The sequence below is a fragment of the Pleurodeles waltl genome, chromosome 5, assembly GCF_031143425.1.
Source record: "Pleurodeles waltl isolate 20211129_DDA chromosome 5, aPleWal1.hap1.20221129, whole genome shotgun sequence".
Lineage (NCBI taxonomy): Eukaryota > Metazoa > Chordata > Amphibia > Caudata > Salamandridae > Pleurodeles > Pleurodeles waltl.
The window spans coordinates 298,421,933-298,447,896 of NC_090444.1; the positions used below are offsets into that span (position 1 = coordinate 298,421,933).

At 47.7% G+C, this 25,964-nt stretch overlaps 1 protein-coding gene across 2 annotated transcripts in view; it reads right to left on the reverse strand.

Moving 5' to 3' along the window:
- FBXO11 (F-box protein 11) overlaps positions 1–25,964 on the reverse strand; it is a 608,024-nt gene that overhangs the window by 326,666 nt on the left and 255,394 nt on the right. For both annotated transcript variants that reach the window (XM_069234039.1, XM_069234040.1), the window contains exons 10-11: positions 20,878–20,984; positions 16,758–16,895 (exon numbers count right to left, since the gene is read on the reverse strand). In XM_069234039.1, the coding sequence (XP_069090140.1) occupies positions 16,758–16,895; positions 20,878–20,984 (245 nt within the window). The remainder of the gene's footprint in view (positions 1–16,757; positions 16,896–20,877; positions 20,985–25,964) is intronic.

A 25,964-nucleotide genomic window follows, 5' to 3' on the forward strand; every position in this document is an offset into this window, starting at 1 on the left:
CACCCTGAGGGGAGTGCCATGTCGACTTACTCATTTTGTTGTCACCAGCACACACAGGCTTGTAAGCAGTGTGTCTGTGCTGAGTGAGGGGTCTCTAGGGTGGCATAATACATGCTACAGCCCTTAGAGACCTTCCCTGGCATCAGGGCCCTTGGTACCAGAGGTACCAGTTACAAGGGACTTATCTGGATGCCAGGGTGTGCCAATTGTGGAAACAATGGTACATTTTAGGTGAAAGAACACTGGTGCTGGGGCCTGGTTAGCAGGGTCCCAGCACACTTCTCAGTCAAGTCAGCATCAGTATCAGGCAAAAAGTGGGGGGTAACTGCAACAGGGAGCCATTTCTTTACACAAGCCCCCCCCCAGCCCACAGGCCAGGAGACTCAGCCAACGCTGGAAGAGTCTTCCTAGTCTGTCAGGCGAGGAAGAGTAGAGGAAATGGCTGGTTTGTTGCAGGGCCTACTCTGCCTTACATCCTCCTGTTCAGGTCATTCCCTCTGGGGAACTGACCCACTTCCACAGTGATAGGACCTAGTCTGAACTGCCTCTTGTCTGTGCTTTTTATGTCTTCACCCATTCTCTCTATTTTGAGGTCAGAGGTATCCACCTCTGCTAATCTTATCTTAGCCAGGGTCACCCCTAGCTTACCCAAAGAGGTTACCCAGAGCTGGAGTAACCCCACCATGACCAACAGGGTCAGGGGGCCTAACTTGTTATTTGGCATGGGGTCAGACCACCAGGCCAAGGATAGTGCAGCCATAAAGGCTAACACCCAGCAGAGGCCACTGACAGCTGTCAGTGCCCAGAACCACACCTTTAGCTCTTCACCTACAAGGGAAGGGGCTAAGTTACAGGCTTCTTTGGGTTCAGGGTGCCTGTCTGCTGTATTAGAGTGGGGGGTCACCACATCTTGTAGTAAACACCCTTCTTCCACTCTTTCTTCTGTTAGCTGAGGAGCCACCCACTCAGGCTTAACAGTTGCCTGACTAGCCAGGACTTCTTGTGGGTCAGGTTGGACTTTATCAGAGCCATTTTTGGAGTTCTCCCCTACTGGAGCAGAATCTCCTTGGCTTGCTGGAACCTTGGCTAAAGGTTGTCCACCTTTCCTACTCTGTTTCCTTTTCTTTTTCTTCTGGGGCCTACTTGCATTTACTGCAGAGGCAGGACTTCCAGAATCCTTGGGAGAGGACTGGCACTGGACCAGTCCCTCTCTTGGGCTCTGACTAACCTCTGGGTAGTCATTTCCAAGGAGACAATCAAGGGGGAGGTCTGTACTGACTACTACCCTTCTCCAGCTAAGAGTGCCACCCACTTCTATGGGTACTAAAGCCACAGGCCTCTTAGTGACCCTGTCTAGGCTAACTCTTACCCTGGCAGTCTCACCTGGGATGTACTGGTTTGAGAGCACCAGCCTGTCATGCACAATAGTGTGACTGGCACAAGTGTCTCTCAGGGCAGTGGTTGGGATTCCATTCACCAGTAGGTGGTGGAAGTGTCTACTTCCCTCTGGAATCTCCAACTCACCTGTTGGGCCCTGTTTCCAGTGGAAGGCTATGAAGACCTCCTCATCTGAGGAGTCATCTCCCATGGCTACACTGGTTACCCCTGGAATCTTGTTCTGGGGTTTGTTTTTGGGACAAGAAGTGTCCTTGGTGTGGTGCCCAGACTGTTTACAGTTGTGGCACCATGCCTTAGTGGCATCCCAGTTCTTACCCTGGTACCCACCTTTGTTTTGGGTTGTGTCTTGGGGCCCACCCACCTGTTCTGGTTTTTGGGGGCCTACAGAGGACTCTTTTTCTTTGTTTCTAGTGTCACCCACTTTCTCCTGGGGAGTTTTTGTAACCCCTTTCTTTTGGTCACCCCCAGTGGAAGTTTTGGTTACCCTAGTCTTGACCCAGTGGTCTGCCTTCTTTCCCAATTCTTGGGGAGAAATTGGACCTAGGTCTACCAGATACTGATGCAACTTTTCATTGGAGCAGTTACTTAAAATGTGTTCTTTCATAAACAAATTATAAAGCCCAACATAGTCACACACTTCATTTCCAGTTAACCAACCATCTAGTGTTTTTACTGAGTAGTCTACAAAATCAACCCAGGTCTGGCTCGAGGATTTTTGAGCCCCCCTGAATCTAATTCTATACTCCTCAGTGGAGAATCCAAAGCCCTCAATCAGGGTACCCTTCATGAGGTCATAAGATTCTGCATCTTTTCCAGAGAGTGTGAGGAGTCTATCCCTACACTTTCCAGTGAACATTTCCCAAAGGAGAGCACCCCAGTGAGATCTGTTCACTTTTCTGGTTACACAAGCCCTCTCAAAAGCTGTGAACCATTTGGTGATGTCATCACCAGCTTCATATTTTGTTACAATCCCTTTGGGGATTTTTAGGATGTCAGGAGAATCTCTGACCCTATTTAAGTTGCTGCCACCATCGATTGGACCTAGGCCCATCTCTTTTCTTTCCCTTTCTATGGCTAGGAGCTGCTTTTCCAAAGCCAATCTTTTGACCATCCTGGCTAACAGGGGGTCATCTTCACTGAGAGCATCCTCAGTGATTTCAGAAATGCTGGACCCTCCTGTGAGGGAAGCAACATTTCTGACTATCATTTTTGGAGACAGGGCTTGAGAGGCCCTGGTCTCCCTATTTAGGACTGGAAGGGGGGAATTGCCCTCCAAGTCACTAATTTCTTCCTCTGTGAAGTCATCCTCAGAGGGGTTGGCTTTTTCAAACTCTGCCAACAGCTCCTGGAGCTGAATTTTGGTAGGTCTGGAGCCAATGGTTATTTTCTTTATATTACAGAGAGACCTTAGCTCCCTCATCTTAAGATGGAGGTAAGGTGTGGTGTCGAGTTCCACCACATTCATCTCTGTATCAGACATTATTTTGCTAAAAGTTGGAAGACTTTTTAAAGAATCTAAAACTGTTTCTAGAATCTAATTTCAAACCTTTAACAAACTTTTAAACTCTAAAAGACAATGCTAAACAGGGACTTAACACACAAGGCCCTAGCAGGACTTTTAAGAATTTAGAAAAATTTCAAATTGCAAAAATGAATTTCTAATGACAATTTTGGAATTTGTCGTGTGATCAGGTATTGGCTGAGTAGTCCAGCAAATGCAAAGTCTTGTACCCCACCGCTGATCCACCAATGTAGGAAGTTGGCTCTGTATGTGCTATTTCAAAGTAAGGAATAGCATGCACAGAGTCCAAGGGTTCCCCTTAGAGGTAAAATAGTGGTAAAAAGAGATAATACTAATGCTCTATTTTGTGGTAGTGTGGTCGAGCAGTAGGCTTATCCAAGGAGTAGTGTTAAGCATTTGTTGTACATACACATAGACAATAAATGAGGTACACACACTCAGAGACAAATCCAGCCAATAGGTTTTTGTATAGAAAAATATCTTTTCTTAGTTTATTTTAAGAACCACAGGTTCAAATTCTACATGTAATATCTCATTCGAAAGGTATTGCAGGTAAGTACTTTAGGAACTTCAAATCATCAAAATTGCATGTATACTTTTCAAGTTATTCACAAATAGCTGTTTTAAAAGTGGACACTTAGTGCAATTTTCACAGTTCCTAGGGGAGGTGTAGGAAGTTGGCTCTGTATGTGCTATTTCAAAGTAAGGAATAGCATGCACAGAGTCCAAGGGTTCCCCTTAGAGGTAAAATAGTGGTAAAAAATAGATAATACTAATGCTCTATTTTGTGGTAGTGTGGTCGAGCAGTAGGCTTATCCAAGGAGTAGTGTTAAGCATTTGTTGTACATACACATAGACAATAAATGAGGTACACCCACTCAGAGACAAATCCAGCCAATAGGTTTTTATATAGAAAAATATCTTTTCTTAGTTTATTTTAAGAACCACAGGTTCAAATTCTACATGGAATATCTCATTCGAAAGGTATTGCAGGTAAGTACTTTAGGAACTTCAAATCATCAAAATTGCATGTATACTTTTCAAGTTATTGACAAATAGCTGTTTTAAAAGTGGACACTTAGTGCAATTTTCACAGTTCCTGGGGGAGGTAAGTTTTTGTTAGTTTTACCAGGTAAGTAGGACACTTACAGGGTTCAGTTCTTGGTCCAAGGTAGCCCACCGTTGGGGGTTCAGAGCAACCCCAAAGTCACCACACCAGCGGCTCAGGGCCGGTCAGGTGCAGAGTTCAAAGTGGTGCCCAAAACACATAGGCTAGAATGGAGGGAAGGGGGTGCCCCGGTTCCGGTCTGCTTGCAGGTAAGTACCCGCGTCTTCGGAGGGCAGACCAGGGGGGTTTTGTAGGGCACCGGGGGGGACACAGGTCCACACAGAAATTTCACCCTCAGCGGCGCGGGGGCGGCCGGGTGCAGTGTAGAAACAAGCGTCGGGTTCGCAATGTTAGTCTATGAGAGATCTCGGGATCTCTTCAGCGCTGCAGGCAGGCAAGGGGGGGATTCCTCGGGGAAACCTCCACTTGGGCAAGGGAGAGGGACTCCTGGGGGTCACTTCTCCAGTGAAAGTCCGGTCCTTCAGGTCCTGGGGGCTGCGGGTGCAGGGTCTCTCCCAGGCGTCGGGACTTTAGGTTCAAAGAGTCGCGGTCAGGGGAAGCCTCGGGATTCCCTCTGCAGGCGGCGCTGTGGGGGCTCAGGGGGGACAGGTTTTGGTACTCACAGTATCAGAGTAGTCCTGGGGTCCCTCCTGAGGTGTTGGATCGCCACCAGCCGAGTCGGGGTCGCCGGGTGCAGTGTTGCAAGTCTCACGCTTCTTGCGGGGAGCTTGCAGGGATCTTTAAAGCTGCTGGAAACAAAGTTGCAGCTTTTCTTGGAGCAGGTCCGCTGTCCTCGGGAGTTTCTTGTCTTTTCGAAGCAGGGGCAGTCCTCAGAGGATGTCGAGGTCGCTGGTCCCTTTGGAAGGCGTCGCTGGAGCAGGATCTTTGGAAGGCAGGAGACAGGCCGGTGAGTTTCTGGAGCCAAGGCAGTTGTCGTCTTCTGGTCTTCCTCTGCAGGGGTTTTCAGCTAGGCAGTCCTTCTTCTTGTAGTTGCAGGAATCTAATTTTCTAGGGTTCAGGGTAGCCCTTAAATACTAAATTTAAGGGCGTGTTTAGGTCTGGGGGGTTAGTAGCCAATGGCTACTAGCCCTGAGGGTGGGTACACCCTCTTTGTGCCTCCTCCCAAGGGGAGGGGGTCACAATCCTAACCCTATTGGGGGAATCCTCCATCTGCAAGATGGAGGATTTCTAAAAGTTAGAGTCACCTCAGCTCAGGACACCTTAGGGGCTGTCCTGACTGGCCAGTGACTCCTCCTTGTTATTCTCATTATTTTCTCCGGCCTTGCCGCCAAAAGTGGGGCCTGGCCGGAGGGGGCGGGCAACTCCACTAGCTGGAGTGTCCTGCTGGGTTGGCACAAAGGAGGTGAGCCTTTGAGGCTCACCGCCAGGTGTGACAATTCCTGCCTGGGGGAGGTGTTAGCATCTCCACCCAGTGCAGGCTTTGTTACTGGCCTCAGAGTGACAAAGGCACTCTCCCCATGGGGCCAGCAACATGTCTCGGTTTGTGGCAGGCCGCTAAAACTAGTCAGCCTACACAGATAGTCGGTTAAGTTTCAGGGGGCACCTCTAAGGTGCCCTCTGGGGTGTATTTTACAATAAAATGTACACTGGCATCAGTGTGCATTTATTGTGCTGAGAAGTTTGATACCAAACTTCCCAGTTTTCAGTGTAGCCATTATGGTGCTGTGGAGTTCGTGTTTGACAGACTCCCAGACCATATACTCTTATGGCTACCCTGCACTTACAATGTCTAAGGTTTTGTTTAGACACTGTAGGGGTACCATGCTCATGCACTGGTACCCTCACCTATGGTATAGTGCACCCTGCCTTAGGGCTGTAAGGCCTGCTAGAGGGGTGTCTTACCTATACTGCATAGGCAGTGAGAGGCTGGCATGGCACCCTGAGGGGAGTGCCATGTCGACTTACTCGTTTTGTCCTCACTAGCACACACAAGCTGGCAAGCAGTGTGTCTGTGCTGAGTGAGAGGTCTCCAGGGTGGCATAAGACATGCTGCAGCCCTTAGAGACCTTCCTTGGCATCAGGGCCCTTGGTACTAGAAGTACCAGTTACAAGGGACTTATCTGGATGCCAGGGTCTGCCAATTGTGGATACAAAAGTACAGGTTAGGGAAAGAACACTGGTGCTGGGGCCTGGTTAGCAGGCCTCAGCACACTTTCAATTGTAAACATAGCATCAGCAAAGGCAAAAAGTCAGGGGGCAACCATGCCAAGGAGGCATTTCCTTACAGGAGGTAAGTATTTGTTAGGTTAACCAGGTAAGTAAGACACTTACAGGGCTTAGTTCTTGGTCCAAGGTAGCCCACCGTTGGGGGTTCAGAGCAACCCCAAAGTTACCACACCAGCAGCTCAGGGCCGGTCAGGTGCAGAGTTCAAAGTGGTGCCCAAAACACATAGGCTAGAATGGAGAGAAGGGGGTGCCCCGGGTCCGGTCTGCTTGCAGGTAAGTACCCGCGTCTTCGGAGGGCAGACCAGGGGGGTTTTGTAGGGCACCGGGGGGGACACAAGCCCACACAGAAATTTCACCCTCAGCGGCGCGGGGGCGGCCGGGTGCAGTGTAGAAACAAGCGTCGGGTTCGCAATGTTAGTCTATGAGAGATCTCGGGATCTCTTCAGCGCTGCAGGCAGGCAAGGGGGGGGTTCCTCGGGGAAACCTCCACTTGGGCAAGGGAGAGGGACTCCTGGGGGCTGCGGGTGCAGGGTCTCTCCCAGGCGTCGGGACTTTAGGTTCAAAGAGTCGCGGTCAGGGGAAGCCTCGGGATTCCCTCTGCAGGCGGCGCTGTGGGGGCTCAGGGGGGACAGGTTTTGGTACTCACAGTATCAGAGTAGTCCTGGGGTCCCTCCTGAGGTGTCGGATCTCCACCAACCGAGTCGGGGTCGCCGGGTGCAGTGTTGCAAGTCTCACGCTTCTTGCGGGGAGCTTGCAGGGTTCTTTCAAGGCTGCTGGAAACAAAGTTGCAACCTTTCTTGGAGCAGGTCCGCTGTCCTCGGGAGTTTCTTGTCTTTTTGAAGCAGGGGCAGTCCTCAGAGGATGTCGAGGTCGCTGGTCCCTTTGGAAGGCGTCGCTGGAGCAGGATCTTTGGAAGGCAGGAGACAGGCCGGTGAGTTTCTGGAGCCAAGGCAGTTGTCGTCTTCTGGTCTTCCGCTGCAGGGGTTTTCAGCTAGGCAGTCCTTCTTCTTGTAGTTGCAGGAATCTAATTTTCTAGGGTTCAGGGTAGCCCTTAAATACTAAATTTAAGGGCGTGTTTAGGTCTGGGGGGTTAGTAGCCAATGGCTACTAGCCCTGAGGGTGGGTACACCCTCTTTGTGCCTCCTCCCAAGGGGAGGGGGTCACAATCCTAACCCTATTGGGGGAATCCTCCATCTGCAAGATGGAGGATTTCTAAAAGTCAGAGTCACCTCAGCTCAGGACACCTTAGGGGCTGTCCTGACTGGCCAGTGACTCCTCCTTGTTTTTCTCATTATCTTCTCCGGTCTTGCCGCCAAAAGTGGGGCCTGGCCGGAGGGGGCGGGCAACTCCACTAGCTGGAGTGTCCTGCTGGGTTGGCACAAAGGAGGTGAGCCTTTGAGGCTCACCGCCAGGTGTGACAATTCCTGCCTGGGGGAGGTGTTAGCATCTCCACCCAGTGCAGGCTTTGTTACTGGCCTCAGAGTGACAAAGGCACTCTCCCCATGGGGCCAGCAACATGTCTCGGTTTGTGGCAGGCTGCTAAAACTAGTCAGCCTACACAGATAGTCGGTTAAGTTTCAGGGGGCACCTCTAAGGTGCCCTCTGGGGTGTATTTTACAATAAAATGTACACTGGCATCAGTGTGCATTTATTGTGCTGAGAAGTTTGATACCAAACTTCCCAGTTTTCAGTGTAGCCATTATGGTGCTGTGGAGTTCGTGTTTGACAAACTCCCAGACCATATACTCTTATGGCTACCCTGCACTTACAATGTCTAAGGTTTTGCTTAGACACTGTAGGGGCACAGTGCTCATGCACTGGTACCCTCACCTATGGTATAGTGCACTCTGCCTTAGGGCTGTCTTACCTATACTGCATAGGCAGTGAGAGGCTGGCATGGCACCCTGAGGGGAGTGCCATGTCGACTTACTCATTTTGTTGTCACCAGCACACACAGGCTTGTAAGCAGTGTGTCTGTGCTGAGTGAGGGGTCTCTAGGGTGGCATAATACATGCTACAGCCCTTAGAGACCTTCCCTGGCATCAGGGCCCTTGGTACCAGAGGTACCAGTTACAAGGGACTTATCTGGATGCCAGGGTGTGCCAATTGTGGAAACAATGGTACATTTTAGGTGAAAGAACACTGGTGCTGGGGCCTGGTTAGCAGGGTCCCAGCACACTTCTCAGTCAAGTCAGCATCAGTATCAGGCAAAAAGTGGGGGGTAACTGCAACAGGGAGCCATTTCTTTACAGCCAGTGTACATTTTATTGTAAAATACACCACAGAGGGCACCTTAGAGGTGCCCCCTGAAACTTAACCGACTATCTGTGTAGGCTGACTGGTTCCAGCAGCCTGCCACACTAGAGACATGTTGCTGGCCCCATGGGGAGAGTGCCTTTGTCACTCTGAGGCCAGTAACAAAGCCTGCACTGGGTGGAGATGCTAACACCTCCCCCAGGCAGGAGCTGTAACACCTGGCGGTGAGCCTCAAAGGCTCACCCCTTTGTCACAGCACCGCAGGACACTCCAGCTAGTGGAGTTGCCCGCCCCCTCCGGCCCCAGCCCCCACTTTTGGCGGCAAGGCCGGAGAAAATAATGAGAATAACAAGGAGGAGTCACTGGCCAGTCAGGACAGCCCCTAAGGTGTCCTGAGCTGAGGTGACTAACTTTTAGAAATCCTCCATCTTGCAGATGGAGGATTCCCCCAATAGGATTAGGGATGTGACCCCCTCCCCTTGGGAGGAGGCACAAAGAGGGTGTACCCACCCTCAGGGCTAGTAGCCATTGGCTACTAACCCCCCAGACCTAAACACGCCCTTAAATTTAGTATTTAAGGGCTCTCCCTGAACCTAGAAATTAGATTCCTGCAACAACAAGAAGAAGGACTGCCTAGCTGAAAACCCCTGCAGAGGAAGACCAGAAGACAACAACTGCCTTGGCTCCAGAAACTCACCGGCCTGTCTCCTGCCTTCCAAAGAACTCTGCTCCAGCGACGCCTCCCAAAGGGACCAGCGACCTCTGAATCCTCTGAGGACTGCCCTGCTTCGACGACGACAAGAAACTCCCGAGGACAGCGGACCTGCTCCAAAAAGACTGCAACTTTATCCAAAGGAGCAGCTTTAAAGAACCCTGCAATCTCCCCGCAAGAAGCGTGAGACTTGCAGCACTGCACCCGGCGACCCCGACTCGGCTGGTGGAGAACCAACACCTCAGGGAGGACCCCCGGACTACTCTACGACTGTGAGTACCAAAACCTGTCCCCCCTGAGCCCCCACAGCGCCGCCTGCAGAGGGAATCCCGAGGCTTCCCCTGACCGCGACTCTCTGAAACCTAAGTCCCGACGCCTGGAAAAGACCCTGCACCCGCAGCCCCCAGGACCTGAAGGACCGGACTTTCACTGCAGAAGTGACCCCCAGGAGTCCCTCTCCCTTGCCCAAGTGGAGGTTTCCCCGAGGAAGCCCCCCCTTGCCTGCCTGCAGCGCTGAAGATATCCCTTGATCTCTCATTGACTTCCATTGCGAACCCGACGCTTGTTCTAACACGGCACCCGGCCGCCCCCGCGCCGCTGAGGGTGAAATTTCTGTGTGGGCTTGTGTCCCCCCCGGTGCCCTACAAAACCCCCCTGGTCTGCCCTCCGAAGACGCGGGTACTTACCTGCAAGCAGACCGGAACCGGGGCACCCCCTTCTCTCCATTCTAGCCTATGTGTTTTGGGCACCACTTCGAACTCTGCACCTGACCGGCCCTGAGCTGCTGGTGTGGTGACTTTGGGGTTGCTCTGAACCCCCAACGGTGGGCTACCTTGGACCAAGAACTAAGCCCTGTAAGTGTCTGTCTTACCTGGTTAACCTAACAAATACTTACCTCCCCTAGGAACTGTGAAAATTGCACTAAGTGTCCACTTTCAAAACAGCTATTTGTGAATAACTTGAAAAGTATACATGCAATTTTGATGATTTGAAGTTCCTAAAGTACTTACCTGCAATACCTTTCGGATGCGAAGTTTTGGCATTTTGCGTTCTCTTTTGTCGCAAACAAGTCTATTTGAGGTGTTCCCCAGAGCGTGAAGTAAGTGTTCAGAATTTGGGGGTGAATTTCCCATTCGTGGACCTGTTGGTGATCTCGAGAGAGATTGTCTGCGAGTTGATTCTGAATTCCTGGGATAAATTGTGCTATTAGGCGAATTTGGTTGTGAATTGCCCAACGCCATATCTTTTGTGCCAGCAGGCTCAATTGCGTTGAGTGCGTCCCCCCTTGTTTGTTTAGATAATACATTGTTGTCATGTTGTCTGTTTTGACGAGAATGTATTTGTGAACTATTATTGGTTGAAAAGCCTTTAATGCTTGAAAAACTGCTAGCAGTTCTAGGTGATTTATATGCAGTTTTGTTTGATGTACGTTCCATTGTCCTTGTATGCTGTGTTGATCGAGGTGTGCTCCCCACCCTGTCATGGAAGCATCTGTTATTACGTATTGTGGCACTGGGTCTTGGAAAGGCCGCCCTTTGTTTAAATTTATATTGTTCCACCATAGAAGCGAGAGGTAAGTTTGGCGGTCTATTAACACCAGATCTGTAAGGTGACCCTGTGCTTGTGACCACTGTGATGCTAGGCACTGTTGTAAGGGCCTCATGTGCAGTCTTGCGTTTGGGACAATGGCTATGCATGAAGACATCATGCCTAGGAGTTGTAATATCATCTTTGCTTGTATTTTCTGTGTTGGATACATGCGTTGTATGATGTTGTTGAAATTTTGAATTCTTTGTGGGCTTGGAGTGGCTACTCCTATTGTTGTGTTTATTATGGCTCCTAGGTATTGTTGTACCTTGCGCAGCAGAATGTTGGATTTTGCGAAGTTGACTGTGAACCCTAGTTTGTAGAGGGTTTGTATGATTTGATTTGTGTGGTGTGGTGTGAGCACGTTATTAACGAATGGGTCTTGATTAGCCAGTCGTCTAGATACGGGAATACATGTATTTGCTGCCTTCTGATGTGTGCAGCGACTACTGCTAGACATTTGGTAAAGACTCTTGGAGCGGTTGTTAAACCGAAAGGCAGTACCTTGAATTGGTAGTGTATTCCTTTGAATACAAACCTTAGGTATTTCCTGTGCGATGGATGTATTGGTATATGGAAATACGCGTCTTTGAGGTCTAATGTTGTCATGTAGTTTCAGCAATGGTAACACTTCTTGTAGTGTGACCATGTGAAAGTGGTCTGATTTGATGTATGTGTTTAGTATTCTTAGGTCTAGGATTGGTCTTAGCGTTTTGTCCTTCTTTGGTATTAAGAAGTACAGTGAATAAACTCCTGTGTTTATTTGTGTGTTTGGTACTAACTCGATTGCGTTCTTTTGCAATAGTGCTTGAACTTCTATCTCCAGGAGCTCGGAATGATGTTTTGATAAATTTTGTGCTCTTGGTGGTATGTTTGGAGGGAATTGTAGAAATTCTATGCAATGACCATTTTGGATAATTGCTAGAACCCAAGTGTCTGTAGTGATTTCCTCCCATGCTTTGTAATAATGACCTATTCTTCCCCCCACTGGTGTTGTGTGGAGGGGGTGAGTGACATGTGAGTCACTGCTTAGTTGTAGGGGTTTTGGGGCTTTGAAATTTTCCCCTATTCCTAGGGAATTGCCCTCCTCTATATTGGCCCCGAAAGCCTCCCCTGTACTGTCCCTGGTAACTGGATGGTGTTGCCTGTGAGGTGCTGGCTTGTGTGGCCTGACCCCGAAACCCCCCTCTAAAGGGTGTTTTGCGGAAGGTGCTGTAATTTCCTCTGCTCTGCGGGGAGTAGAGTGTGCCCATGGCTTTAGCAGTGTCTGTGTCCTTTTTAAGTTTCTCAATCGCCGTGTCCACTTCTGGACCGAACAGTTCTTTTTCGTTGAATGGCATATTGAGAACTGCCTGCTGAATCTCTGGTTTAAACCCAGACGTTCGTAGCCATGCATGCCTTCTGATGGTCACAGATGTATTTATTGTTCTTGCAGCTGTGTCTGCTGCGTCCATGGAGGAGCGTATCTGGTTGTTTGAAATGTTCTGTCCTTCTTCAACCACTTGCTTTGCCCTCTTTTGTAGGTCTTTGGGTAGATGTTCAATGAGATGTTGCATCTCATCCCAATGGGCTCTGTCATAGCGCGCAAGAAGTGCCTGTGAGTTAGCGATGCGCCACTGGTTTGCAGCTTGTGCTGCGAATCTCTTTCCAGCTGCATCGAACTTGCGGCTTTCCTTATCTGGGGGTGGTGCGTCCCCAGATGTGTGGGAGTTGGCCCTTTTCCTAGCTGCTCCTACAACGACAGAATCTGGTGGCAGCTGCGAAGTTATGAAAATAGGGTCTGTAGGAGGCGCTTTATACTTTTTTTTCCACCCTTGGTGTGATTGCCCTACTTTTGACCGGCTCCTTAAAGATGTCTTTTGCGTGCCGAAGCATACCAGGGAGCATAGGCAGGCTTTGGTAGGAGCTGTGGGTGGCAGAGAGGGTGTTGAATAGAAAGTCATCCTCGACTTGTTCTGAGTGGAGGCTTACATTGTGGAATTGTGCTGCTCTAGCCACCACCTGAGAATATGCAGTACTGTCCTCTGGTGGTGATGGCTTTGTAGGGTATGCCTCCGGACTGTTATCTGACACAGGGGCGTCGTATAAGTCCCATGCGTCCTGATCCTGGTCACCTTGGCTCATGGTGGTGTGAGCCGGGGAATGTGATGGAGTTTGTGCTGGCGAGACGTGAATTATAGGTGGAGGAGAGGGTGGCGGAGTAACCCTTTTCACCATTTTTGTTTGTGGTGTTTGGTCAGTTTGAAATTCCAGTCTTCTCTTTCTCCTAATAGGGGGAAGGGTGCTTATCTTTCCTGTCCCCTGCTGTATAAAAATAATTTCTGCGTATGGTCTATATCGGTGGATTGCAGGTCTTCCTCAAACCTATGCTTTCGCATTTGGGAGGTCATTGATTGCTCTTCGGTATAAGAGCCTGAAACTGGGTCGGTTGCAGGTTGTTTCGGCACCGAAACCCTGTCTGCATCTTTTTTCGGCTCCGAGGTGGCTTTTTTCTTTTTCGGAGTCGAAACATCTCGGCGTCGATCTTCATTGGTGCCGCTGTCTCGGCGTCGAGCCGTGTCTACACCGCTATCTCGGTGTCGATGTATGTCTCCAGCACTTTCTCGGTCCCGAGAAGGCTGCGTGCCGGTGTCTCGACCGGAGTCGGACGGTCTCGGCACTGATTGGGCCTTTTTCGGTGCCGACGGTCGGTCACCGAATTTATGGGTGGAGCCATGGCCTGGTGGCGTCCCCTGGGCCTTGACAATCTTCTTATGCGTGGTTTTCGACGTCTTACTCACGGTTCGTGGATCGTCGAATTCCTCGGAGTCCGATTCGTGTATCGAAAAGGTTTCTTCCTCTTCCTGTACCTCGAACTCTCGGTGCGCTGTCGGCGTGGACGCCATTTGAAGTCTTCTTGCTCGACGGTCTCGGAGTGTTTTTCGGGACCGGAACGCACAACAGGCCTCGCAGGTGTCTTCACTGTGCTCAGGTGATAGGCACAGGTTATAGACCAAGTGTTGGTCTGAATAGGGGTATTTTTTGTGGCATTTGGGACAGAAACGGAACGGGGTCCGTTCCATCAGCGTTCTTCTACACGCGGTCGGGCCGAGCAGGCCCCGACGGGGATCGAAAACTACCCCGAAGGGCTCCGGAGCTCTTCGATCTTCGATGCGGTGTTGATTCTGACTACGCCGATCCCGAACGCAACAATACCGACGAAAATCTTCCGAAATTTAGCTGTTTTTGCGTTCCGAAACTCGGAGCGACAGGAACACGTCCGAACCCGATGGCGGAAAAAAAACAATCAAAGATGGAGTCGACGCCCATGCGCAATGGAGACAAAAGGAGGAGTCACTCGGTCCCGTGACTCGAAAGACTTCTTCGAAGAAAAACAACTTGTAACACTCCGACCCAACACCAGATGGCGAGCTATGCAAAACATGCGTATCTACAGCGACAGATGCCATCGAACATAAAGTACCTTTATTTTTGTAACACTGAGTGTTTTCTTTCATGTGTGTGAGTATCGTGTGACTACAGTGGTATTGCATGGGCTTTGCATGTCTCCTAGATAAGCCTTGGCTGCTCATCCACAGCTACCTCTAGAGAGCCTGGCTTCTAGACACTCCACAAAGAGGGGATACCTGGACCTGGTATAAGGTGTAAGTACCTTAGGAACCCACCACACACCAGGCCAGCTTCTTACATATGGTAGAGGGCAATAGTCCTGTTCACATGAGCCCCTGTGCTGGGTTTGGACCAGGTACCCAGCTGGACACCAGTAAGGGCTTCATTGAAGAGCAATAGGGGTTCAGAGGATGAGGTCCCAGGCAGAAGCACCTCTGTCAGGATGTTAGGCCTAACTGCCACCGAAGGCAGCTCGAGGCCCAGGACCTTGGCCACTCTTCGCAACACTAGAGAATAGGACACTCCCTCCTCCACAGTCACGGTAGGGGGAGAAAGCATTCCAGTGTCAGGGGAAGTGTCCAGGCCACTGGCTTCACAGAGGACCGCAGGCCAGTCCAAGGGGTCCTGCAGCTGGTATTTAAGGGTCCAGCGACCACTCCCATTTCTCCCGTACCCCAACCCATAAGAATAAGGGTCAGGATCCTACATAGGTGGCAAGGACCCTCTGTTGAAGACAGACTCGGCGTTGCACGAGTCCGGACCGGTTCTGTGTAGGAGTCTGCAATGCCGATGGGGTCGACGCCACCCAGGGGCACGGGGGGCATCGGGAGTGCAGACGTCTTAACCTGCACCAGGGAAGGTAGACATGGTATGACCAATGCCACAGATCCATGGGTACTCCCTGGAGCTGGGGCTGAAGCCACCAGCGCAGAACCTGAGGGGGCCCCTTCTGACCCCACGAGACCCAAAGGCACTCCAGCAGAGTCGGACTCCGCAAAGATGAGGTGCATGGCCTCATAAAACTCTGAGTTGGGCAGGAGTCGCTCCAGCTCCCCGAAACTTGGGGAGGCGTGGAGCCGACCCAGAAGCAGGCTCCAAGAAACGACAACACTCCTATTCCCTCATATCGTTGGCCGTCGAATGGAGTTAAGTTGAAGAACGCTTTTTCTTCTTCAACTTCTTCTTGTGCCTGGACTTACCAGAGTGTCCCAGGGACTTGGAGTGAGAGGATGAAGAAGGGGGTGCTCCATGAACGTTCTCAGGACTTTCCTCTCAACAGAGATTGGAAGCAAAGCTGAGCAGAGTGCCAGGCCGCAAGGAGCTTTACAGACCACTCCCTCAAAGCTTTCAGATTCATGGCCCCAGCACTCTGAGCACAACTTCGGGTCATGGATGCGCTACAGACACAAGCACACAAGGTGCAGACCAGTCATGGACATCGCAGGATGGCAGGAGTGGCAGGGCTTGAACCCGGTCTTACACAAAGACACCCTCCATGCATCAGGAGTGTCAAGACACAAAAAACTGACAAAAAGTCAAATAAGATCAGTCAAAAAACAACTGAGGGGTACCTCTTCTTCAGATCAGTGCTAGGCTTGTGTGGGAAGAAAAGAACTGAAGTCAGCAAACCGGGGTAGCGCCTGTATAGGACCCACGACATATCCAGCGCGCACAACGACAACGAAGGATGCAGAGCCGATTGACGCCTCGAAATGGCGCACAGAGATACTGCTCGAGGAAAATCTCTGGATCCAGACTGATGCCTGGGGGAAATTCTAAGTTAAGTAATCTGCAACTAGGTGTCTCTATAAGATATATACATCAGTAATTTTATATGAACTCATGCTTGTATTTCTCTAATGCAGTCACTGCTGGATCCTGTCGCAAACGAAGGCTTGGCTACATTCCTCACTGGATCAAACAGGGCGCAGAGCCCAATGTTAAAAAACAAGTGGGAGGGGGCATTTAAATTGTAATGTGGCCACAGAAGTTGCTAGGGCCTTTTTGGTATCATTGTTTATCTTAATTTAATGTTTATCGTTTACTTACCTGTTACTAAAAATAATACTCTTTACAAAGTAAAGCAATGACTAAAAACTAAACAACTGTGCCTCACCCCCTCACATCACCTCAAGTGGGCCTGGTTACTTCCTTTCCTGAGAGATTCACATAACTAAAGGCTGTATGTTGGCTCTCCAGTCTTTAGCGCAGTGGGTATTAGGGCTCCAAGACACCCATGATAAACAGTATCTAGGAAGGATACTGTCCAATAATCTGACTGATCCATTTCATAAGAAAAGGGAGGAATGCAATCATTCAGTTGAACTAACTTAGATAAGATACTGACCTACTTTGTAGTAAAAATCAATTCAGAAATGAGTCAATGCAAGTTGCATGTGAGTCCCACTGGTATTCGGGCAAGATGGCAAAAGCTGGTTTTAGGTGCGCAAGTGTGCAACACCAAGTGTCAAAAATCATACAAGAAGCCATAAAGACTAACTATGACAAAAAAAAGACAAGACAGTACCTAATGCCTAGGTCAAATATCTAAACAAACGTGATTCACTAATATTCCAAGATGTACAACCCAATCTTACCATGCCATGATCAAACGTGAAAACCCCAACATCTCGTCCATGATGAATGTGATTCCGTCTGATAATTGGATTACCATGGTTCTTCACCCAAATCCCGGCTAATGCATTATTGGAGATCTCATTGTCCTCATAAATCCCCTGCCACAAATATTAGAATAGCAATTACTAATGAGACTCATGAAAAAGTGAGTATAAAGAGTGTAGAATATTTTTATTATTTAAAATTGCATTTTTTTTTTTTTTTTTTAAATCATTTTGTTATTATGAAACAACTGAATGGGTACAATGCAGCACAGTTTTACAGATTAGACATAAAGAATGAAAAATGTTTCAGCAATGAAAAATGTATTACTTACTGTAATTTTTAGTTCTACATAGTGAGTATTTTCTTTGCACTTCCAATGAATGAATATCTACATGCATAATGGAAAGGCTGGAGCATACTGTGTAGGAAAGTGGATTATTATAGTGTGTTGTGAAGCCTTCCCCTTTAATAATGTCACAATCTCTATCAGGTCCAGTTAGGTTCTTTATGAAACCCTCGCTCAGTCCTTAGTAGCAGTGTGGTAGGAAAGTGCCATCTTTCTGGCATAGTTACCCCCACTTTTAGCCAGATGTCAGTGTGTTTGGACTGTAGTTCACAGGAACCCTTCCAATCAGTACCCAGTGATTGTACTCTCTCCCCTAAATTTAGTTGCCAGTAACTTCTTACACCCACAATTGGCATACTGGTGCACCCATGTAAGTCCATAGTATATGGTACCTAGGTATCCAAGGCATTGGTACACCAGGGTTTCCTGCACCCATGGTCTGCAGCATGTATTATGCCACCCATGGGTGTCAATGCAAACTGACTACAGGCCTGCCATTGCAGCCACGTGAAATGGTGCATACACCCTTTCACCACCAGATCTGACCACTGCACTTAGACATTATAAGTCACCCCAAAGGCAGGCCCTTCAGCACAAGGGCAGAGTGCATGCCTAAGTGTGGGGATGCCCCTGCATGAGCAAGGTACCCCTACTAACCCTAGGCCAATTCCTGGTCTCTAAATGCGGGGAAGCCATCTTAAGGTATGTAGTGGACACTGGTCAACACGAGTTTTCCAACTACTTAATGGCTTCTCAGAAACTAGGCATGTTTGGCAACAAACATGTTGGAATCATGCTACTAGACCGAATACAGTGTTAGTTGCATGATACCATGTATTCTGGGGGTTGCATAGAGGATTCCCCCTCCCCCCAACCCAGTTCTGCCTATGCAGCCTTATGGGGTCTAGCTGCCAGCCCACACTACTGCTGACCCCAGACACTGTTCTGCCCTAATGCTGGTGAGCCAGGCTTAGGCCGGAGGAGCAGAACAAAGGATTTCCTGCAAGGGAGAGGTGTGACCACCTCTCCCTGTGTATTGGGTATCTACGGGCTGGGGTGGGGTGGCCTCTGAGCACCACCAGGCTGCTTTGAAGGGCACATTTGGTGCCCTTCTTGCATAAGATAGGGCTTGGGGGGGGGGGGGGGGGTGTAAGTGGGTTGTCCAGAGCTTAGTATCTCCAAAAGGTAACAAAAGCACATTGCTTTTTGCTGTACAACCCTCACCCACCAAGGTTGCCCCTTTGTGGCATGATTCATCATAGGGTCCTTCCTGTTTCATTCGGTAAAGGGAGTGTGCTACTACAAGGGCAAGACACAGGAGCACTAGGTGGTTATTACCATGCAATAGTCTGATAGTAAGGGGGTGGGGGGTTGACTTAAACAATCATTTGAAATACAATGTGTCTCGCGTTTGCTCGAGTTGGAGCTATTAGCACTGTAAATTCCTAACTGGACTTTTCTTGCCACATATATTGAAAATGAGAAGTAAAACAGTAGCACATCAAGAAGCTGATTCAAAGCGCCACGGCTGACATGAGCTTGAGTGCAAAGGAGAGATTGATAAAGAAGTTAGCTCGAAGTCAAACGTATCAGCAAATGTGCAATTATCCTTGTAACAAGCTTGAGGGCAAAGGCAGTAACAAAACTGCCCCAAGGAGGGACAAAAGTAAAGCATTTAACATAACAAATTATTTTTGAAAGGCAAGCCCATAAACAAGTGATAGTGATGGGCACGTGGTGGACGTGGTTAAAAGTCCACAGATAGATTACAACAGGCCAGAGCACTGTGCGTTCAACCTAAAAACGGGAGGACGCACAGAAAACTAGTGGTTATAATGACACTCAGTTTGTGTTCAGCCATGATATTTCAAGCCACTCTTCCCCATGGCTTTCTTCAGGGCCAAGGATCTAACTCCATGATTACCACTCCTAATAAAAATGGTGCACTGACAGCAGGGCGTAGACACTGCAACCACTCTGCATGTTTTAGTAAACAATCCACCTACATGGTAAAGGGATATCTATACCTGTAACACATAATGGGAGACAATTACCCAGCCCAGACGCACTGTGGCTCATAACTTGGTAATTTAAAATTATTCTGCAAGCACCGCAAAGTACTGGTATCTCGTGTATAGCTAAGCGCAGGATGAACCAAGGTGCATCAAGTGAACATAGGTGTTTCTGCAGTGAACACTCACACATGTACAGCAAACTTCTACCACAAGCATTTTGCCCAGGAGGCATATAGTCACTGTTACAGGATTACCTTGTGAGCATCTCACTAAAATTCACTGCTACACTGAAATGATTATTGTATGCTGTTTGGTAATTGTACTAATTATCGCTTAGGATGTATTGAGGGAAATACTGAAAATGTGTAGGGTTGTGATTGTCTTTAGATTGCTGTTTTAGGATGGTTTGCTATTAGCTCACAGTGACATTGAAATTGCACTCATGATAAGGGTAATTTTATGTTTTTGCTGTCAGAGCATGTTAAACACGGAAGGAACATGTCCTTCTGTTTAATTTTAAGCACACTGTCTGGTAGGTATCAAGGTCTTTCCTAGGGGTGGCTTATTAATATTAAAAAATAAGGTTTATTTTGCCAAGTCGTGTTGGCAGGATTAAGCTGTTCAACCAGGCTGCAGTGGAAGACTGAGTCTCACATTTTCACCTTGTCAAAACAGTGGTGGCATAATTAAGTGCAGCAGTTCAAGGGTGATATTTAGCTGAATAGCCCTGGATAACTCTTGTACCACATACAAGCCAATTATGTGTTAGCCAATTGTACACATACTTTGGGGGTCAGAGCACATGCCTTGGGGCCTGTATAGCAGAGCTCAATGCACTAGTCAAAAGACCAGCTGCATCAGTCCAAGCAACGGGCGGGGGCTGTTCATACAAAAAAAAGAGGTCCTTTCCTATACATTACATATGCAGTATTAAGATTTCATATTAAATAAAACCAATTTTGCAAAGAATATGTCTTAATTACCTATCATATTAAACAGGCATCAGTAGAGACAGTGTAACTGATGACTCACTTTCTACTGACAAGACATTTGGTTTGTAAATAATTGTGGTGCTGTTTGAGAAATGTACATGAAATCTGGTAGGCAATTAGTGCAAGTAGATGTATTTTGGGATGTCTAGGTTTGAGTGGATGTTTGTTAAAAGGATCAAAGGTAGTACAGGATGGTGCTTCTATGCATAGGATTTGATATGAAGTTTTTTGTGACTATTAATAAGATCCATTGCTTGAGAGAGAAATAAATGTATGCTGACTTTCTCCTAAATGTGCCACCATTTTCCTCCATAGGTAGACATTTGCTTAGTCCATATAACTGGAGTTTGTACCCTGGAGGCAGAAATGCAGACCTCTGCTTCCTGAGGCACCCACAGGGAACCCTGCAATTGTTGGACTGCTGTTGCACTCCACTACAGCCCATGAAGGGCTTTACTGATACCACCTATTTTTATAGCTCATTTGTGCGCATTTTGACAAATGTAGTCATGTTGCTTTAACTAACACAGAATCCAACACTCTTGCTGCACCCTGCCAGCACCAATTGCACAACTAATTTTTAAGAAGTCTCAGGTGCCTATTTCAGTCACAGTGGAAAATCAATCAGGGATTCCAATTAAAAAAAAAGGAAAAAAAAAAAGAGAGCTCGTCTTCAATGTGCCTCTTGAAACTGCCATCGCAGCCAAACTCCTAGTAAATAATTCTAATAAGACTGATGTACCTGTGCATGATCAGTTATATACAGACCAACATTTTCACAGTCACTGATGTTGCAGTGTTTAATAGTAGGGCAAGCTCCTTGTCCACTGACACATACCGCAGATCCAACTGGGGAAAAAAAACACAAAGGTTAGAAGGAGAACCGGAGACAGATTTTTCATATGTTAAGTTAAAACTTCTATGAAAGTTTTAAAGCAGAGACACAGAGATATATTACAAGATATATATTACAAAATATATATTACAAGAGATCTTACACAAGATATATTACAAGTTCTGGTATTTCTTTTAGTTTTTTTTTTTATTACACGTACCAGAAGTTCAAACCAGAAGTTCAAACACATCAGTGACATATGGGAAATATTTCACAGCTCTGTGTGAAGGGAAATACTACTTACCAGTAACCAACTGTTTGCAGCTTGTGTGTTTTAAATGAACATGCTGTGCACTATCATTCCATCTAGTTTTAGCTTAGGAATATTACAAGTGCTTAAGAGCAAGATTTTCAGTACTGAGAATGACTTGTGATCACAGTAGTACTATTTTCCTAGTCTTGAGCAGTGCCCTCAGGCCTCTCTTTCCACAATGCATAAAATTTGTGGTTAATTATTAGCTTGCCACACAGTATTCCAGGAATGGATTTAGAAAATTCAATGGGTTTCCTGGAATATTTGTAAGGGTGGAGGTGCACTTTCTAAAAATATTTCAGGACTGAGGTTTCAGCAGACTCCATCTTAGATTGTGTTTTGTTCTCCTTCAAGAACAAATGCTTGCTTGTGCGTGTGTAGTAAAATATGGAATGCTTCACAAAACCAGCTACCTAATTTCCTTCCAAAGATGAGATCAGAAGTTCATATGATCTGCAACACAAGCTCTAAATAGCTGGTTACAAGTATACATTTTCTGTGGGATGTGAAGCTGGTGATCCGCGAAGGGTTGCTTTATGGTTAGAGAATGTGTGTTCCACTACAACATCCTTTGCATGACCTGAAGTGACAACACTAGATTCTTCCAATCCAGAGGAGCTTGCACAAACCGGTAGCAAGTACTGATGTAATAGGATGCACCTCAGGGCGTTCTTTGGAAACTAACTTTATGCATAATGCAATCATGCACAACTTCATCACCATTCTGTCAGTGTGACGGGTTAAAAATTAAAATCTGTTTCTGAAAAGCATGTACTCCTTTCCTGGGTATTGATTGTTGAGCCAGGGTAATTTTGAATCTACTGAGGTTGCAGTTGGGACTTTGACATTAATTGTTAAATTTGATGATTACCTTAAGGATCCTGTGCTTTTGTGAATGAGAAAGTCATTGGTGAAATACTTTTCCAATTACCATACAGTGCCTAGATAAGGGTGAACTCCTGCGGCAGAGGTGAAAAACTATCACAGCTAAGCTACACATTTGGTAAACTATGTTGGTGCAGATTTTATGCTGAAAGGTAAAACTGACTCATAATGCTTTGCACCTACCATACACTGAATATACTGCTGGTGACTAGGAAGTATCTGAGAGGTCTACAAGTGTTGTGAACCAAGGCTGATAAGCCCAAGAGGGAGCAACTAGGATCATTGTAAGGGAAGTTTGACTGAGCTTCCAAACCAGAAATGGAAGGAGCGGGAGAGGTGGAAATGCGTACGCAAATATCCCCGATCAACTCATTCATAGTGCACTGCCCTTGGATAGAGGGTGTGGAATCCTGGAGGCGAAGTTTGGGCATTTTGCATTTTCTGCTTTAGCAAAAAGGTCTCTTTCAGGGAACTCCCACTTTTACAAGTATGGTAGAAGGACTTATGGGTGGAGTTCCCATTTGAGGACCTTCTACTGCATCATGCTGAGCAGGTCTGCAAACTCGCTCTCCGTTCGCAAACAGGTGAATTTTGTGATGTACAGTCCAATTCCATATGGTCTGAGACAGGTCCAGGTGAGACAGTTGTGGAGACCGTGTCTCTTTCCCCTCCCCCTGATTTTGTAGGTAATACATGGCTGTCATACTGTTCGGCCAGACCAGGACAACCCTGTGAGCCACATGAGGCAGAAATGCTTTCAATGCTAGATAAACAGCTTGAAGCTCTAAGTAGTTGATGTGAAGACTCTAGTGCCTGGCATCAAAGAGACCCTGCACAGTGAGGTCTAGTAGGTGTGAACCCCATCCAGTCTGTGATGCGTCCATTATGAGAGTAATGTGGGGAACAGGGTCGAGAAAAGGCTGCCCCTTCAACACGTTGATGGTATTGCACCATTGCAGAGAACGGCAGGTGTGGAAGTCTATCAACACTAGATCCTCCAACTGACCCTGCGACTGAGGCCACCGATGAGCTAGATATTCCTGTAATAGATACATATGTAATTCTGCGTGGGGAACTATGGCAATACAGGAAGCCATCATTCCTAGTAGACACAACAATCCTCATTGTAAGTTGCTAGTTTGCCTAACTAGGGGAATGTTACCTGAAAGTTTCGAATTCTTGCGGGATTGGGGTAGGCTAATCCTAATTGTGTGTTCAGAATTGCCCCTAAATATAGCTGAATCACTAATGGTTGTAGGTGAGAGTTGGAAATGTTGAAAGTAAAACGTACGCTGAGGAGAAGATCTATTGTCATCTGAGTGAGTTGCTGGTACTGATGTGTGTTGGCTTTAATAAACCAGTCGCCCAGGTAAGGGAATATGTGGACATTTTGTCTGTGTAGGTGAGCTACGACCACTGCTAGGTATTTGGTGAACACTTGAGGTCCTGTGGCTACCCCAAATGGAAGAACTTTGTACTGGTAATGTTTGCCCACTATGACAAACCTTAAGTATTTGCGATGAGCTAGGTGCACTGATATGATGAATTAGGCCTCCATTAGGTCTACTGTTGCCAAGAAGTCACCCTATTGAAAAAGTGGAATGTCGTCCTGTAAGGTGACCATGTGGAAGTGCTCAGATAGATTGTATTTGTTTAAAGGCCTGAGATCTAAGACTGGCCTTAAAGATCCGTCCTACTTGGGGATTAGGACATACAGAGAGTATACCCATGAAGAGGAACACGTTCTATTGCTCCCTTGAGCAGAAGGGCTTCAAATTCATGCTTGAGTCATGTTTGATGTTCCTGCATTAACTTGTGGGCTCAAGGTGGAATATTGGGCGGTTTGATAATGAGCTTCAGACAACAGCCATGATGGATAGTGGCTAATGCCCACTTTTCTGTGGTAATGGAATGCCATGTTGTATGGAAATGTTGCAGTATGCCCCCGACAGGAGTTGTGTGATCCTGGGGGTGGGGGGCTGTAGGATAGGGTAGCGTGGCTCCAGGAAGGGGGGGGGGGGGATGGTCACATTTGCCTCTACCCTTGATGGTATTGCCTCTGAAAGAGCAACAATAGTAGCTCTTGGTATAGGGGGTTTTGGTATGTTTTTGCTGCAAGGTGGATGCCTCTGCAGAGGTAGACTTGTAGGCCCAACGGCAGCCTGGGAGATGACGGGGTCAGATGGTGCAGGCTTATATTTTTGTCCACCCTTGGTGTTGCGATCCTTGCCCAAATAGGGTCCTTAAGAATGTTTTAAATATGTTGAAGCATATCCTTTAACATGGGCAGATATTGTATGGCCCTGTGTGTGGTGGACAAAGTGTCAAAAAGGAAGACATCGTCCAATGGCCCCTTGTGATAATTCCACACTGTGAAAGACTGCAGCCCTAGCAATAACCTCTTGATAAGAGGTTGTGTCTGGGGAGTGGGAAGCAGGGTAAATGTAAGAATCTATGTCTTCATTGGGGGAGGGCCTGTGTTGTACGTGGACCATGGATTGTGTACTTCTGGCTTCCTGTACCTGCCAGGGTCTGAATGTGGTGACCCCTGTGGTGATGTGTCTAATGGGCCTTCAGGTCAAAATAGTGGAGGAGACTGAAAATGGTGGAGACGTAAAGGGACATGGAGGAAATGGAGGGCTGGTGCTTTGCCCACAGTTTTCTTCCTAGGAGAAAGTGGCTTGTCGATTGCTTCCTTAAAAGTAAGCTTCCCTTTGAGAGGTGGAGGAAAGAAAGCTTTCACTAGTATGCGTCCAGACCCAAATTGAATGTGTATTTTTGCCTGCCTAATGCCCAATTTTTCTTGCATCTTGTGCAGAATGGGTTCCATAGGTGAAGTAGCGGCAGAAGCACTCTTTGTAGCTTTCAGCTCCGAGGGTTTCGGGTCAGAAGATTTCGGCTTCAAGGAGTGAGGCATTGTCGGCGCATAGGTGGGAGTCAACTGCCGGGCCAGCACCGAAAGTCAAGATGGTGCTGAACGCTGTTCTCGGTCCAAGGAAGGAGATACCGAAGGTTTCAGCTTGGCATGTGCTTTCTCCACCAGTGGCGTGGCAGATAAGCGGTTTTCCGATGCCAACCCTGGCATACAGTACTTAGTTACCCAGGGCATTGGTCCACCAGTGGTTCCCCCTTGGGCTGCAGCTTGTATTGTGCCACCAATGGGGTGCAGGTCTGCCATTGTAGCATGCGTGAAACTGTGCATGCACCCTTTTCACCACAGATCTAAGGCTTGCCTTATATCCTGGTCACTGCACTTAAGACACTGTAAGCCACCCCTGGCAGGCCCTTCAGCCCAAGGGCAGGATGCATGTCCCCAAGTGTGAGGGCACGCCTGCATGAGCAGGGTGCCCTTCCACACCCTAGGCTCCATATCCTGGACTCTCTAAGTGCAGGGAAGTCATCTTAAGGTATATAGTGGACACTAGTCAACATGAGTGGTCCAAATACATAATGGCTTTTCCAAACCTAGGTATCTTTTGTATCAGTGGTGGACTGGGGACCTTAGATTCAGCGACCATGGAAGTCGACGGTTTTTTTGGTCGGCTTGGTTGGCAGGATCCGCATTACTTAAAGATTAAACCAACAGAGGTTCCTGCAGCTCTAGGTCAACCTCGAGGTCAGAGCCAGAGCTTTGGTCAATAAAGAAGGCCTTTTCTTCTACGGATCGTTGCTCGAGGCGTGCTCCTCACTGGAAATGTCAGAAGTGTCATCAGTGGCTTTTTGAGACATCTCAAGGTGACAAGCTCTGAGATCCCGAAGTATTTTCTTCGACCTGAAGGACTTGCACGTGTTGCCG